At 42.6% G+C, this 12,364-nt stretch overlaps 1 protein-coding gene across 1 annotated transcript in view; it reads left to right on the plus strand.

The window, feature by feature from the left end:
- Window positions 1-480: 480 nt before the first annotated feature.
- Window positions 481-12,364, plus strand: part of LOC138287494 (solute carrier family 23 member 1-like) — a 241,569-nt gene continuing 229,685 nt past the window's right edge. Inside the window, exon 1 of the mRNA XM_069227947.1 lies at window positions 481-635. Within this exon, the coding sequence (XP_069084048.1) occupies window positions 558-635 (78 nt within the window). The 5' untranslated portion in view covers window positions 481-557. The remainder of the gene's footprint in view (window positions 636-12,364) is intronic.

Consider the following 12,364-nt stretch of genomic DNA (forward strand, 5'->3'; position numbering starts at 1 on the left):
GTATATCACTGCTTAAGATACCAAGGTGTGTCCCTATAACTCCGCTTTTGTCCTGAATTTCTGTGCTGAATTGTGACCCTTTGCCCTGATGTTGTTTTCAGTCTCCGCCCAGCATGTGCCTCCATGCTAGGTGGTCGCCCTACCCGTGCTGTGCCCTGCACCGGCGACGGCCAAAGCAATCGGGCGCTGCTCCTTCAGGTGCACACCTGTGACTGAGGGCCCAGGTACAGGATACCCCGCTGGCAACCCCCCGTTGTGTTCACTCACCCTTCCCAACAAAGCCCACATCTGTGCAGCGCCCAGTAGTTAAAGGGACAGAGTCACCCCCGCCGCTCCGGGTCAGCTACTTGCATTTATTTCTTGTACAACCACGACATGAAAGGAAGTGTCCCTAATGCGTTTCACATGAGACAACTGATTGGATTTGGGACTATGAGAGAGGCGGCCACTCGCTCGCCACTGTCAGAAGGAGCTCCCTGCAGCAGGCGTCAGAGCACTGCAGCGCCGGTCACCGAAGGCTGTTACCCCCCTGAGAGAGCCCCACCTGCCATTCTGCCATGAGGGGCTCAGGCGAAACCATCCCTCTGCCAGGCAAGGACCACGGCTGCAACGGGCTCGACAACCCCAGCTTCACGGTGAGTGGCCTGAAGGGGTATCACTCCCATGTTCCAAAGTCATCAACTGATCACGTGACATCATCTCCTAGCATCTTAACCCGGTCCTGTCTTTTTTAGCCATCAGCACGTTGCATTTCTGACAAGATTCCCTGATCCATGCGTGAGTGGATTGACCATTCCCCATATTGTCTTAGAATTCTGGGCTTGGAGCCCTGCTTCTATACTGGCTTAAATAAAACTACAAGTCCAGAATTCAAAGAAAAATTATGACTGCCCTGATTAGCCACACATGGACGCTGGGAACTTGGCAGCTATGACTCTGCACCCTAAGACTTGTAGACTCACATAGTGAGAACAGTGAAACTACAAATCCCGGCATTCAAAGTGATGTTTCTGAAAATCCTGCACGGAATAAAGGTGCGGGCGCACGTTTTCAAATACTCGTTACAGAATTTTATGGCGCTGAAAAGACCAGGGGGTTACCAACTACATTTACCAGGTTGCTTTAGAAATGAGTTGAAATGCAAGGATTATAATATTACTGTAAATAGTGGATAGAAAGGCAGGGATTATACTATTAGTGTATGGAGTGGATTGAAAGGCAAGAGTTATCATATTACTGTAAAGAACTGATGGCATAGTGTTATTTACAGATTAGGGAAATCTCCAGAAGGCAAGTAGAGGTCTCATGTTGTCCAATGTCGGCTGTGAGATTTTCCCCCACATCCAGGATGCTCCTTAACACGGAATTTATGACATCCTGAGCCAGTCCTGGATTTTTTGCACACAGGATTTTGCATTTTAGGACTTGTAGTTTCACTTTCAACATTTAAACAGGGACTCGAAAATCCAAGCATTTAAAGTGCTGTTGGCTCTAAAGGCAGGACTGGCTGAAAGTGTCAAACAGCTCAACCCTCAGCATTGGCTCCTTATCGCCCGTCACTTTGTCAAAACTTGCATGTCAGGTCTCTTGAGTTTCCGAATCCCATGTGTGAGCAGCTAGGCCAGTTTGCCCTTTATAAGTCCGGAACTACATCTGTAGAATGCTAAGGAAAAACCTGGACTGGATGAGCTACAGGCCAGGGAAGCACGAAAACTGGAGAGTTCAAGTAGTTAGTTGGGCTTTTATAATGGCAAAATAAACTACAGGTACCAGAATGCAAAGTGATTGTGAAGTCGGATGGCTTCAGTGGGACTGCTCCAGAGAGCACACCCGGTAATTCATGGGATCCGATCCCAATATTGACCCTCGTGATATGAGGCCATTAAGTGGGCAGCAGTGGACCTGTCACCAGACAGCGTGAGGTTTCAGAGAGAAAAGGGTCAAAGCAGCTAAACAACTCTAGATAATTTGAGTCAACATTAACCCACCTTCGGCACAACGAGATAACAGGTTTACGAGAAAACAAGACTGATGGCAGTGGAGAGCAAGAGACTAATGGCAGACTGGAAGAGTCACCATTTCCAGAACCTGCAGCGGTGATGCAGTGAAGGAAGCAGGGCAAGAGGCGGGAGATGGGAAAAGGGGCGTGCAAAGTTTTTACTAGTCCCTGGTGTAGGAAAAGGGGGTGTGCAAGGTTTTTACTAGTGCCTTGTGTAGGAAAAGGCGGCGTGCAAAGTTTTTACCAGTGCCTTGTGTAGGAAAAAGGTGTGTGCAAGGTTTTTACTAGTGCCTGGTGTAGGAAAAGGGTGTGTGTAATGTCTTTACTAATGCCTGGTGTAGGAAAAGGGTGTGTGTAAAGTTTTTACTAGTCCCTGGTGTAGGAAAAGGGGGGGTGTAAAGTTTTTACTAGTCCTTGGTGTAGGAAAAAGGAATGTTCAACGTTTTACTAGTCCCTGGTGTAGGAAAAGGGTGTGAACAAAGTTTTTGCTAGTGCCTGGTGCAGGAAAAGGGAGTGTGTAAAGTGTTTACTAGTGCCTGGTGTAGGAAAACGGGGTGTGTAAAGGTTTTACTAGTCCCTGGTGTAGGAAAAGGGTGTGTGTAAAGTTTTTACTAGTCCTTGGTGTAGGAAAAATGAGTGTTCAACGTTTTACTAGTCCCTGGTGTGGGAAAAGGGTGTGAGCAAAGTTTTTACTAGTGCCTGGTGTAGGAAAAGGGTGTGTGTAAAGTTTTTACTAGTGCCTGGTGTAGGAAAAGGGTGTGTGTAAAGTCTTTACTAATGCCTGGTGTAGGAAAAGGGTGTGTGTAAAGTTTTTACTAGTCCCTGGTGTAGGAAAAGGGGGGGTGTAAAGTTTTTACTAGTCCTTGGTGTAGGAAAAAGGAATGTTCAACGTTTTACTAGTCCCTGGTGTAGGAAAAGGGTGTGAACAAAGTTTTTGCTAGTGCCTGGTGCAGGAAAAGGGAGTGTGTAAAGTGTTTACTAGTGCCTGGTGTAGGAAAACGGGGTGTGTAAAGGTTTTACTAGTCCCTGGTGTAGGAAAAGGGGGTGTGTAAAGTTTTTACTAGTCCTTGGTGTAGGAAAAATGAGTGTTCAACGTTTTACTAGTCCCTGGTGTGGGAAAAGGGTGTGAGCAAAGTTTTTACTAGTCCCTGGTGTAGGAAAAGGGTGTGTGTAAAGTTTTTACTAGTCCTTGGTGTAGGAAAAGGGTGTGTGTAAAGTTTTTACTAGTCCCTGGTGTAGGAAAAGGGTGTGTGTAAAGTTTTTACTAGTCCCTGATGTAGGAAAAGGGAGTGTTCAACGTTTTTACTAGTGCCTGTTGTAGGATAGGGAGTGTGCAAAGTTTGTAATAGTTCCTAGTGTAGGAAAGGGGTGTGCTTGGTGTAGGCTTATGCGTAGTTTGCAGACGTTCCTGCTTTACAAATTCATCCTGTGGTGTAGTTCTCCCCTACAAATTGGCAATATTTATTCGTGAGTGCTAGCTGGCGCGCAAAATGGATGATCAATTACAAGGGGGGGATAGGAAATCGCACAGGGGTACAATCCCCTCAAGTATATACAAAAAAACTGTCCTGCAGAGTTGTAGCCGATGCCACCGGGAGTTAGGTGAAGTCCTATGATGCAACCAACCTCGGGGGTGAGGGCTTTTGTCCTTCAGAAGACTGAAGGGACTGGCAAATACCAGATCGCCTAAGTACCGTTGAAAATGATTGTGTAGTTTCTCACAAATTAACTTAAAAAACCCTTCAACACAACTTCAAAAATATTAATGCCGCTCAGTTTGTCCCCCAAAAGGACTTAATAGGGGCATGAAAGGCTTAATTTCTAACTTGAAAATCCACATGCTAAAAATGTTACTAACTATGGGTAGTAACTGTTGTATTTGGAAAAATTAAGCCGAGTTCCCGAGAGAGAGAAATTCACACATTCTCGTAAACAGGATTTTGTCCTATGTTGTGGCTTTCAGATACAGCAGCTGCCAATGGCCACGAGTTCCGTTTCCTGGGTGTTGTGTTGCTTAGTTAGCCGCATAGTTCTGTTAGACACATCTGTTTATTAGCTGGCACAAAGTGTTATGTGGAACGCTGTGTATGTGGATTCCAAGAACCACTGTCCATAGCAGGAGCAGCTTGGACCCTGAGCTTCTGTTCTGCATGGGGTGGCAGGGCCTTTTAACAATAAATATCTTGAAAATTAAAGGGTCTAGATTAAGCTTTACAACGGGCTTTATTAAATTGCTGAACTAAAGCTTTATGAGACTTGTAGTCCTGGGGTGCTTCAGGTTGACTGACATTAACCCAGTCCTCAAATATGTGGGAAGTGAATTCGTCTGGATATTGGGCCTTATTCACAGAGGCATTTTTGGCCGTGAACGTAGGTTTACGTCTGCAAATTCTTTTGGAGACAAAAGTATTTTGTTTCCCTCATGTGGCCCAATGAATTGTAGGATGTTCCTCTCTTTTGAAAATTGCTAGCTGTAAATTGATGGAGTAAAATAGTTTAACGTGATGCATGGCAGGCTTCTATTGCTCTCACATGATGCCCAGATGTGTGGGGGAAGTGGGTACACCCAGGAATGTATGAGAGGCGTGGACAAGGACTTGAAAAGTAAACTATGGGAGCACCCCAGAAGTAGTAACTTTCTGGGTACACACAAACATCCAGGAAGTCATTTCAATTTCATGGTATCTAATTTGCACCTAAATAAATCCACCTTCACAAGATAAGTTAGGGCGGAGGGGCATTGTGCTTGTGCATTTTGAAATCAGGAAAATAAACTCGAAAATAAGTGGCTTGTTTCCTATCCTTTGACTTTTGAGTGGTTTGCTGAGTGGACATTATGAAAACGTGAGGCATGAGCCTCCAGTCTACATCCATACTGTCTATAGTCCCACATACATGTCTATGTTTTATGAACAAGTTCTACTCACCTTCACCTCTGCGTAAGTTACGCATTGCGCAGTTTGCTCCTCTGAGTCTTCGCTTCGTTGCTTGCCAGGCCGTGAAAATATGTTCTTATAGAGAGATTTTTTGGTAACGCGCTTTCGTGGAATATGGTACACGATGAAATATGGGTTGGTTTGGGGAAATGTTTTTAGAACACTTGTGTGCTAGGTTTTTCTTTGGGGGTTGGAGGGTTTTTGTAAAGAATTATTTCCTTCCATTGGGATATCCCTGAATACTCAGATCTTTGAAAGTAGTTCGTCTCCGTGGAATAAGGCATAGCTGCCAAATTCTTAGGTTAAAAGTGAGTCGGTATTCCAGTACAGTTTTTTCCTATGCATTTTTTAGGTTATAGTCCTGGATTTATAATGGGATGAACAGGACAATAAGTCCCAGAATACGACAATCATTTGAATGCAATAGGTGTCGCGTATTTAGAACAAGTTAATTGTCATCTTTTGACAACAGCACTCACAAGCAAAAACGAAAAAACAAGCATGGAAACTGAGAAAAGACGACTTAATAAAATAAAATGAGCTTTAAAAAATAAAACTTTGTAATTTTGTTTGGCCTGCTGGGCAAATTTTTGCCAGTCACAAGACTTCTGTTTGTGAGGCACTCAAAGTTAAAAAGAACAAATAGTATCTTGATCACGTCAGGAGCACCGGACAGGCACTAATTAAGTTGAATCAATTAGTGCTCGATCCCTGCTCCACATAGAGAAACGGAAATGATGCCAGTCATAACTTGACAAATTACAAGGCAAACCAACAAATTGTGAGCGACAGGCAGGTTCCAAGCCCTTTATTATACACAACAGCATCTTGCATACGAGACGCATGTGCAAGCGCATGTACTCGCTGGCTCGACCCTAAAGAAGAAAACCTAGACACTGGGTCTAGGAAACTTAACAGGTCTAATAAGGATTAGCAGGAATTTTCAATTGGTAAACACGATCAGTGGATCATTTCAAAAACATCGAAGGGGAAGTGGGAGTGATGTGATATCTCATTGGATGCCCCTATGATCTCACAGGAATCTAATCTTTGTTATCTGACAGACACCAAGATTCAGTATACAGTACAACGAATAAATCTCTGCCTAGAGAATCAACACCTCAGGTGTAAGTTTATGTCGGGAGAAGAATGGTAGTTGGGATACTAAATAACTAGCAGGGGTTCAGTCCACTAATTTAGTATTCAATATCCCAGAAGACCCTGCTCTTCTATCATCAGCAGGGATGCCTAGCCAAAGGCTTCAACAGCACATTTGCCACCACAGGGTACAGTACGTTTCAGTAGCCGGTAGTCCGATATGTGAGATGCAGTAGCGGCTGGTGGCAGGAAGGGATGGGGGGCAGCATGCGGAGTGGGGGATGTGGAGGGCAGCGTGTAGAGCAGGGGGCACGGAGGGGCAATAAAAAACATAAACGTACCTGTTGCCTCCGTATTCCACTGCTCCAGCAGCCTCCCGTCTTCTTCGTCCCTCCCCAACCAACCCAGAAGCTTCTCTCGTGCTGTTGCACAGCATGAAAGAAGTGCCGGGATTGGCCTGAGCAGGCAGAAATGCTGCTCAGGGAGGGAGAGAAACACTGCGCTTGGTCTCCACCCGACTATGCAACACAGCCGGGTGGAGAGTTCTAAGTGCGCATGTCAGTTTGGCGGGCCTCAGACTGACGGGCAAACTGACATGCGCACTTAGAAGCACACCACCACTCCTCCTCCAATTGTTGACGTGGAGGAGACTGGCCCTGCCCTACAAAAGCGGAAAAATAAAGGGATAATAAAATACTTTTATTATCCCTTTATATTTCTGCTTTCACCAGCGGGGTGACTCTCCACCGCCATAGAGGAGGGGCCGCACAAGAGAGAGAGAGGAGGAGCAGAAGGAAAAATAGCTTGGCAGAAGCTGAAAGCAGGAGAGACCATTCACAGCTAAGTGGATGGGGGCTGGGCCTAGGCATCGGCCTACAGTTCCTTGCTTCACACAAAAACATATCCCTTCCCATGCTATTTACTTCACATTACTATGCTACCTTCCTTTAAACCAAACCTAGTGGCATTGCCATAGGTTGTTTTTGATTGTTCCTTTTTTTAGTTAAGCGGAATATCTTGCCATAGTAATATAAATACAAGGACCGCAAACCATATTCACTAAGGCACATGTTTTTATTCTCAAATAACTGTTGTAAATAGTCAGGTAGAAGTGCTTTCAGTCGGGTAATGTGTCATAAGTAGCCCTAACAATCACCAATCCTCTTTCTTTCCACGGCCCTTTAAGCTCCCCTTGTGTCCTGCTTCTAATATTTAGTTTTTCATAAGATGTTCCAGTGTGGTTGTTGAGAAATCTGAAGCTCACATCCCCATTCATAATGACCAAGCTACGTCCCTGATCGTTGTATGACCATATCAAGACATTCGTTACTTTGCGGTTGATTAACGCCCGTGCCCAGGGCGCGGGTGACGAATAAGCGTCTTAATAGCTGTTGTCCCTCAGCTGAAAGTGCCAATGAAGGCATTTCAACACCTGTGCTCAATGGTGCGACCTCATCTCTTTAGTGCGCTTCCAAGGTTCACCTCTGCACACCGGCTGCCGAGTGGCGCCATTCCATGAGACACATTCTGCCAGCCAGAGCTTTTTATCTAACAATACTCGGCACACAGTGGTTTTAAATAGGTTAAAAACAGGAGTCCGTGCGTGAAAAGTCATGTACAGATACTATGAGGGGCCTTGTACCAGCCCCAGGTATAGATAAGAAAATACTTCCATGCCATGTTTGATAACAGTCTCCTTGTTCTGGCTTTTTTTTACCAACAGACTTACAGTGGAGGGGAGTGGGGCAAAATTAGAGAACTACCTTTCCCAGAATTCAAAGTGCTGTTGGTTAAAAAGCTAGAATTGGATGAAGAAGTATGTATAACCAGGAGCTACGTCAGTGGTGTAACGCACCTAAGCTACTTGACAAGTAGATCCATCCAGAGATTTTCCAAGACTCAGGACAGACAGATGCTGCGATTAAGTGCTGAGTGTGCTATGATTTTGTTATATATATATATATATATATATATATATATATATATATGTGTGTATATATATATATACATATATATATATACAGAGAGCGGGAGAGAGAGTACCGGGCCCCAGGGGATGGGGTCCCCAGGGTCAGGCCATATGGCCAACTCCACACGACAAAGCACGGCCAAAGGCCATGCACAGTGAGGGGTTGCTTTTACATATGGTAATTAGTTATTACTTTATGTTAAAAAAAAAACTAGGAATTCACTGAAAAAACATAGGTAATAAAAAATGTGTTTTTGATTTTTTTTTTTAAACTTAGAAATTCACAGGAAAAAAAACAAATGTTAAAGTTCTGTTATAGCTAGGTGAATTTCTCAGTGACAACGGTAACATTTTGAACATAAAGAAATACATCAGTTATAGCTGGCAGCCATAACTATTACTTGTGCCCCCACCATGTACTGCTTATGAACAAATTAAATCACTCATGACTTTTTCTATGACATAATTTATGACCTCACTGATGACATCTCAAATGAGGTCATCAGTAGGCCGCCAGTAGGTTGTTATAGTTAAGACCTAGTTTCCAAAGGGAAAGCGTTTTTTGTTTTGCTAATAACTTTGGAGCAGTTTGACAAAATTCACAACATTTTCAAAACTAGTTTGCCAGTCACTTTTTGCCCTAAGGTAACTATAACTCACACCCTCACCATGCACTGCAAATTACCCCACATATTACATCACTCATGACATCATATATGACATCATTGATAATATCACTGCAACATTTGCAGTGAAGTAATTGAGGAGAAAACTGTGCATGGTGCGGGCATGAGTTATAGTTACTTGAGATAACTCTAACTGCTGAATTTCTATGGTTTTGTGAGTGTAAAATCTGAACCTAACTATGACGTCCTTGTAACCTCTGTTTTTTTGTGTGAATTTCTAAGGTTTTTAAAAAATATATATATTTCCTAACAATAACGTCCCTGTAAACTTTGGGTTTGTTTAGTTTTTTTAAGTGAATTTCTATGTTTTTTGTATTTCCTAATTATAACATCCCTGTAACTAACCTGTTATATATATATATATATATATATATTTTCTGCTGACGGTCGCCAGAAGGTAGTTATAGTTAGGACCATGTTTCCATAGAAAAAGCGTTTTTTGACTTGCCTATATCTTTGGCACAGTTTGACAAATCTTCATGAAATTTTCCAAAAACTGTCCGCCAGTGATTCTTGTTGCGCAAGTAAAGTTTTGGGGTGATCCGTCAAGTGGGGGCAGAGAAAAAAGGGGGAGGTCAAAAGGTTGCGTTTTCAATGTAGGTTCCCATAGGGCATTTGAACACGACTACAGCCTGAACAACTGGACAGAATTACACCAAATTTGGGAGAAAGCTAGCGTTTGGTACGCAGATTGTGCTTGCGCTTATTTGGTGTAAATCCGTTCAGTAGTTTTTGAGATATGAAGGGAAACATAGATTTGGATATCATCGATGGGGATATCACATGCCAAACATCCCCATCGAAGCTACACCCTTGCCTGTCCCACCAGGGCCTGGTATTTCTTCCTGGGAATTCATGTCTACAGCCATATATAACACAACAACTGGAGTCCCTGCCCTGGGGTCAATTATTGTAAATGCATTTTCACTGTGTGCACTTTTCTTTGTATCTGTCAAATTGGTGCATGTGGCCAGTGCTCCATGTTTCTGTTCCTTGCCTTTTACAAATGATTTTCTCAAGTGACTGACAGTGCGTACGAAGCCCAAGTCGCACATAAAGGAGGGCTCGTGGGGAAATTAGTAGGGAGAGGCAGAACCAAGCCATGGATCTGGCTTGTCTCTGAGCCCATGCACGAGCCGAGCCATGAAAATGTTTGGCATATTTATTGTGCAACAAACATAATATAAAAATACAATACAATCTCTTCAAAATTCAAAACAGTGTATTTCTTTAACATGCAGAAGCATTTCACTTCAGCACATTGCAGCCTACTGTATCCAATATATGAGGCACTGGTACAGCACACATCATTAACTCAAATATTTAATATTGAGCTAATATGAGACAATAAAGAAAAAAAGAGACTCTGAAACAAAATATGTGCCTAGGATTAAACATTTTGAAAAACAAAGCCAGTATTGATTACAGGTTATCTGGTTTCACATTTTGAAAACAAGCCAGCAAATTTGGTATCTCTTTCTCACTGCATTGCTCTCTCTTTCTCTCTCCTCCCATTTACATCAAAGGTGACTGTTTTGTCTTTCATTTTTGACTCACAAAAAGAAAAACCAACACTGAGTTAGCAGACCCAACTCATGGAACCCAGACCCAACTACCAAGGCAAGAATGCATTCATTTATTATGGAGTGTGACACCCCAAACACACCCTCCCCCAAAGCTACGCCCCTGTGGGCATAGACCGGCTTCTTATTTCAGATTCAAGAACCGGAGATTGTTTTCTACTCTGAGAGGCCAAGTGGGAGTTGTGGAGGTGCTCCTTGAAGTGAGGACATCCAACAGCTCATTTATTTATAAAATGCAAGTGGTCTTTTGAGGTTTGTGTTGGAGGCTCTCGCCTTCCAGTAGGTTGGTAGAGAGTATGTTCATTTGTTTTATTTATTTCTAATGCATTGGTATCTTTGAGGGTATCAAGGCGCTGGAAGCATTAGATAGCCAAGCTGCAGCTGAAAAATCTAGCGTGAAGACCACATGATTACCAGTTTTTATATATTCAACGGAACAATCACACCCTTGACTTTCTACCTCACCTTGTCTTGGGCTTTCCTCATCTTAGCAGTGAGGAACTGCAGAAAGGAACTAGAACCTGAAGAAGCAAACAGATATGTAAGGGGTTTGTAAATGAATAACAATGCTATCACATATACTGCCAAAGGGCTTTTGACCTAATCATCATACACGGATTGCCGAGGGGCGAAGTACTGATACGAATACAAGATTAATGTTATATGATGGCATCTCATAACCTTTTCACTCGTGTGAATCCCCAGTGAATCACTATCAGGGCCCCAGCTTTAGCAATTTCTATGATTTGACCCTCAAAAAAAGTATACAAGAAAAAACAGGTATACATCAAACAAATACACAAAAATAAAACACTTTATATAATTCACAAACAGAAAATATACAAAAATTGAATCTTTAATATCAATGAGGAGATTGGAGTTTTTTCAAAATTTAGGGCCTGACTTAGATGTTGGCAGACAGGTTACTCCATCACAACATTGATGGATATCCCGTCTGCCAAAATCTAAATCCCATACGATAATGAGATTTGGATTTCGGCTGATGGAATATCCGTCACAGTTGTGACAGAGTAACCCGTCAACCAATATCTAATCAGGCCCTTAGTTTTATTTCTAAAAGACAATATATTAAACTCCAACTAATCAAAGAAGCTAAAAACACCAACTCAAATTCCTTCAAATTTACAGGGCATTTAAATTTTGGCCATCTATCTTTCTTTTTATCTATCTATCTATCTATCTATCTATCTATCTATCTATCTATCTATCTATCTGTCGATCCTTTATTAATATAATGTTAATGTCTCATTTTTTAAGTATTTGGGACCCCCTGACTAGGCGTTACGGACCCCAGGTTAAGAACCACTATTCTATGGGTTCATTATGGATTCCCACTTATGGTCTGGTGGCTGCTTACATAATATTCTGGCTTCTGGAAATGAATCGCTCATGAGGATACTGCAGTGGTCCAGGAGCTCTTGTTTGTATTTTATTGTTCTACCACATTAGCCACAGCTTTGTACACTGGTGATGCACTATGTTCATCCATACATGGTGTGTTGTAGAGTGTGGCACATGGCCATCAAGTTGCTCTAATATGAGAAAGGTTCTTGTTACTTTCGGATAAAATGCATCAATTGCCTTGAGGTGGCCATCATAACTTTGTTGTAATTGACATACATGCGACAGGGTATTATATATAGAGTTAAGGACGGTATATATATATATAGAGTTAAGGACGGTATACTGAAATTATGAAATGCACTGTATTATTCAGTTAGATATACATATGCCAGCCAATTCACCATCTGCTGCATAATCTATAGATTCCATCAGAAGGGATTCTAGCTCAAACCACTGAGGAGACACTGTTAATGCTGCATAAGGATTCAATAACGATGTCAGGGGAAACCTTACCATTGAAAGCAGGGTGTACTTAGAGGCTGTGCCAATAGGATCCGAGTCTTGCCACAGAGTGTTGTGTTGCCAGATCCCGTACAACTCTTTTACCAGAGATACTCTTGGGCACACCAGAACATTTCTGGAGGTAATCAATGGCGATGCGTCTCTTATTTGGTACTCCGACTGGGCTTGCAACTCTGCTTGAGAAGTAGTGCCTCAGCCAAATGAAG

The sequence above is a fragment of the Pleurodeles waltl genome, chromosome 4_1 (assembly GCF_031143425.1).
Source record: "Pleurodeles waltl isolate 20211129_DDA chromosome 4_1, aPleWal1.hap1.20221129, whole genome shotgun sequence".
In the NCBI taxonomy this organism is placed as follows: domain Eukaryota; kingdom Metazoa; phylum Chordata; class Amphibia; order Caudata; family Salamandridae; genus Pleurodeles; species Pleurodeles waltl.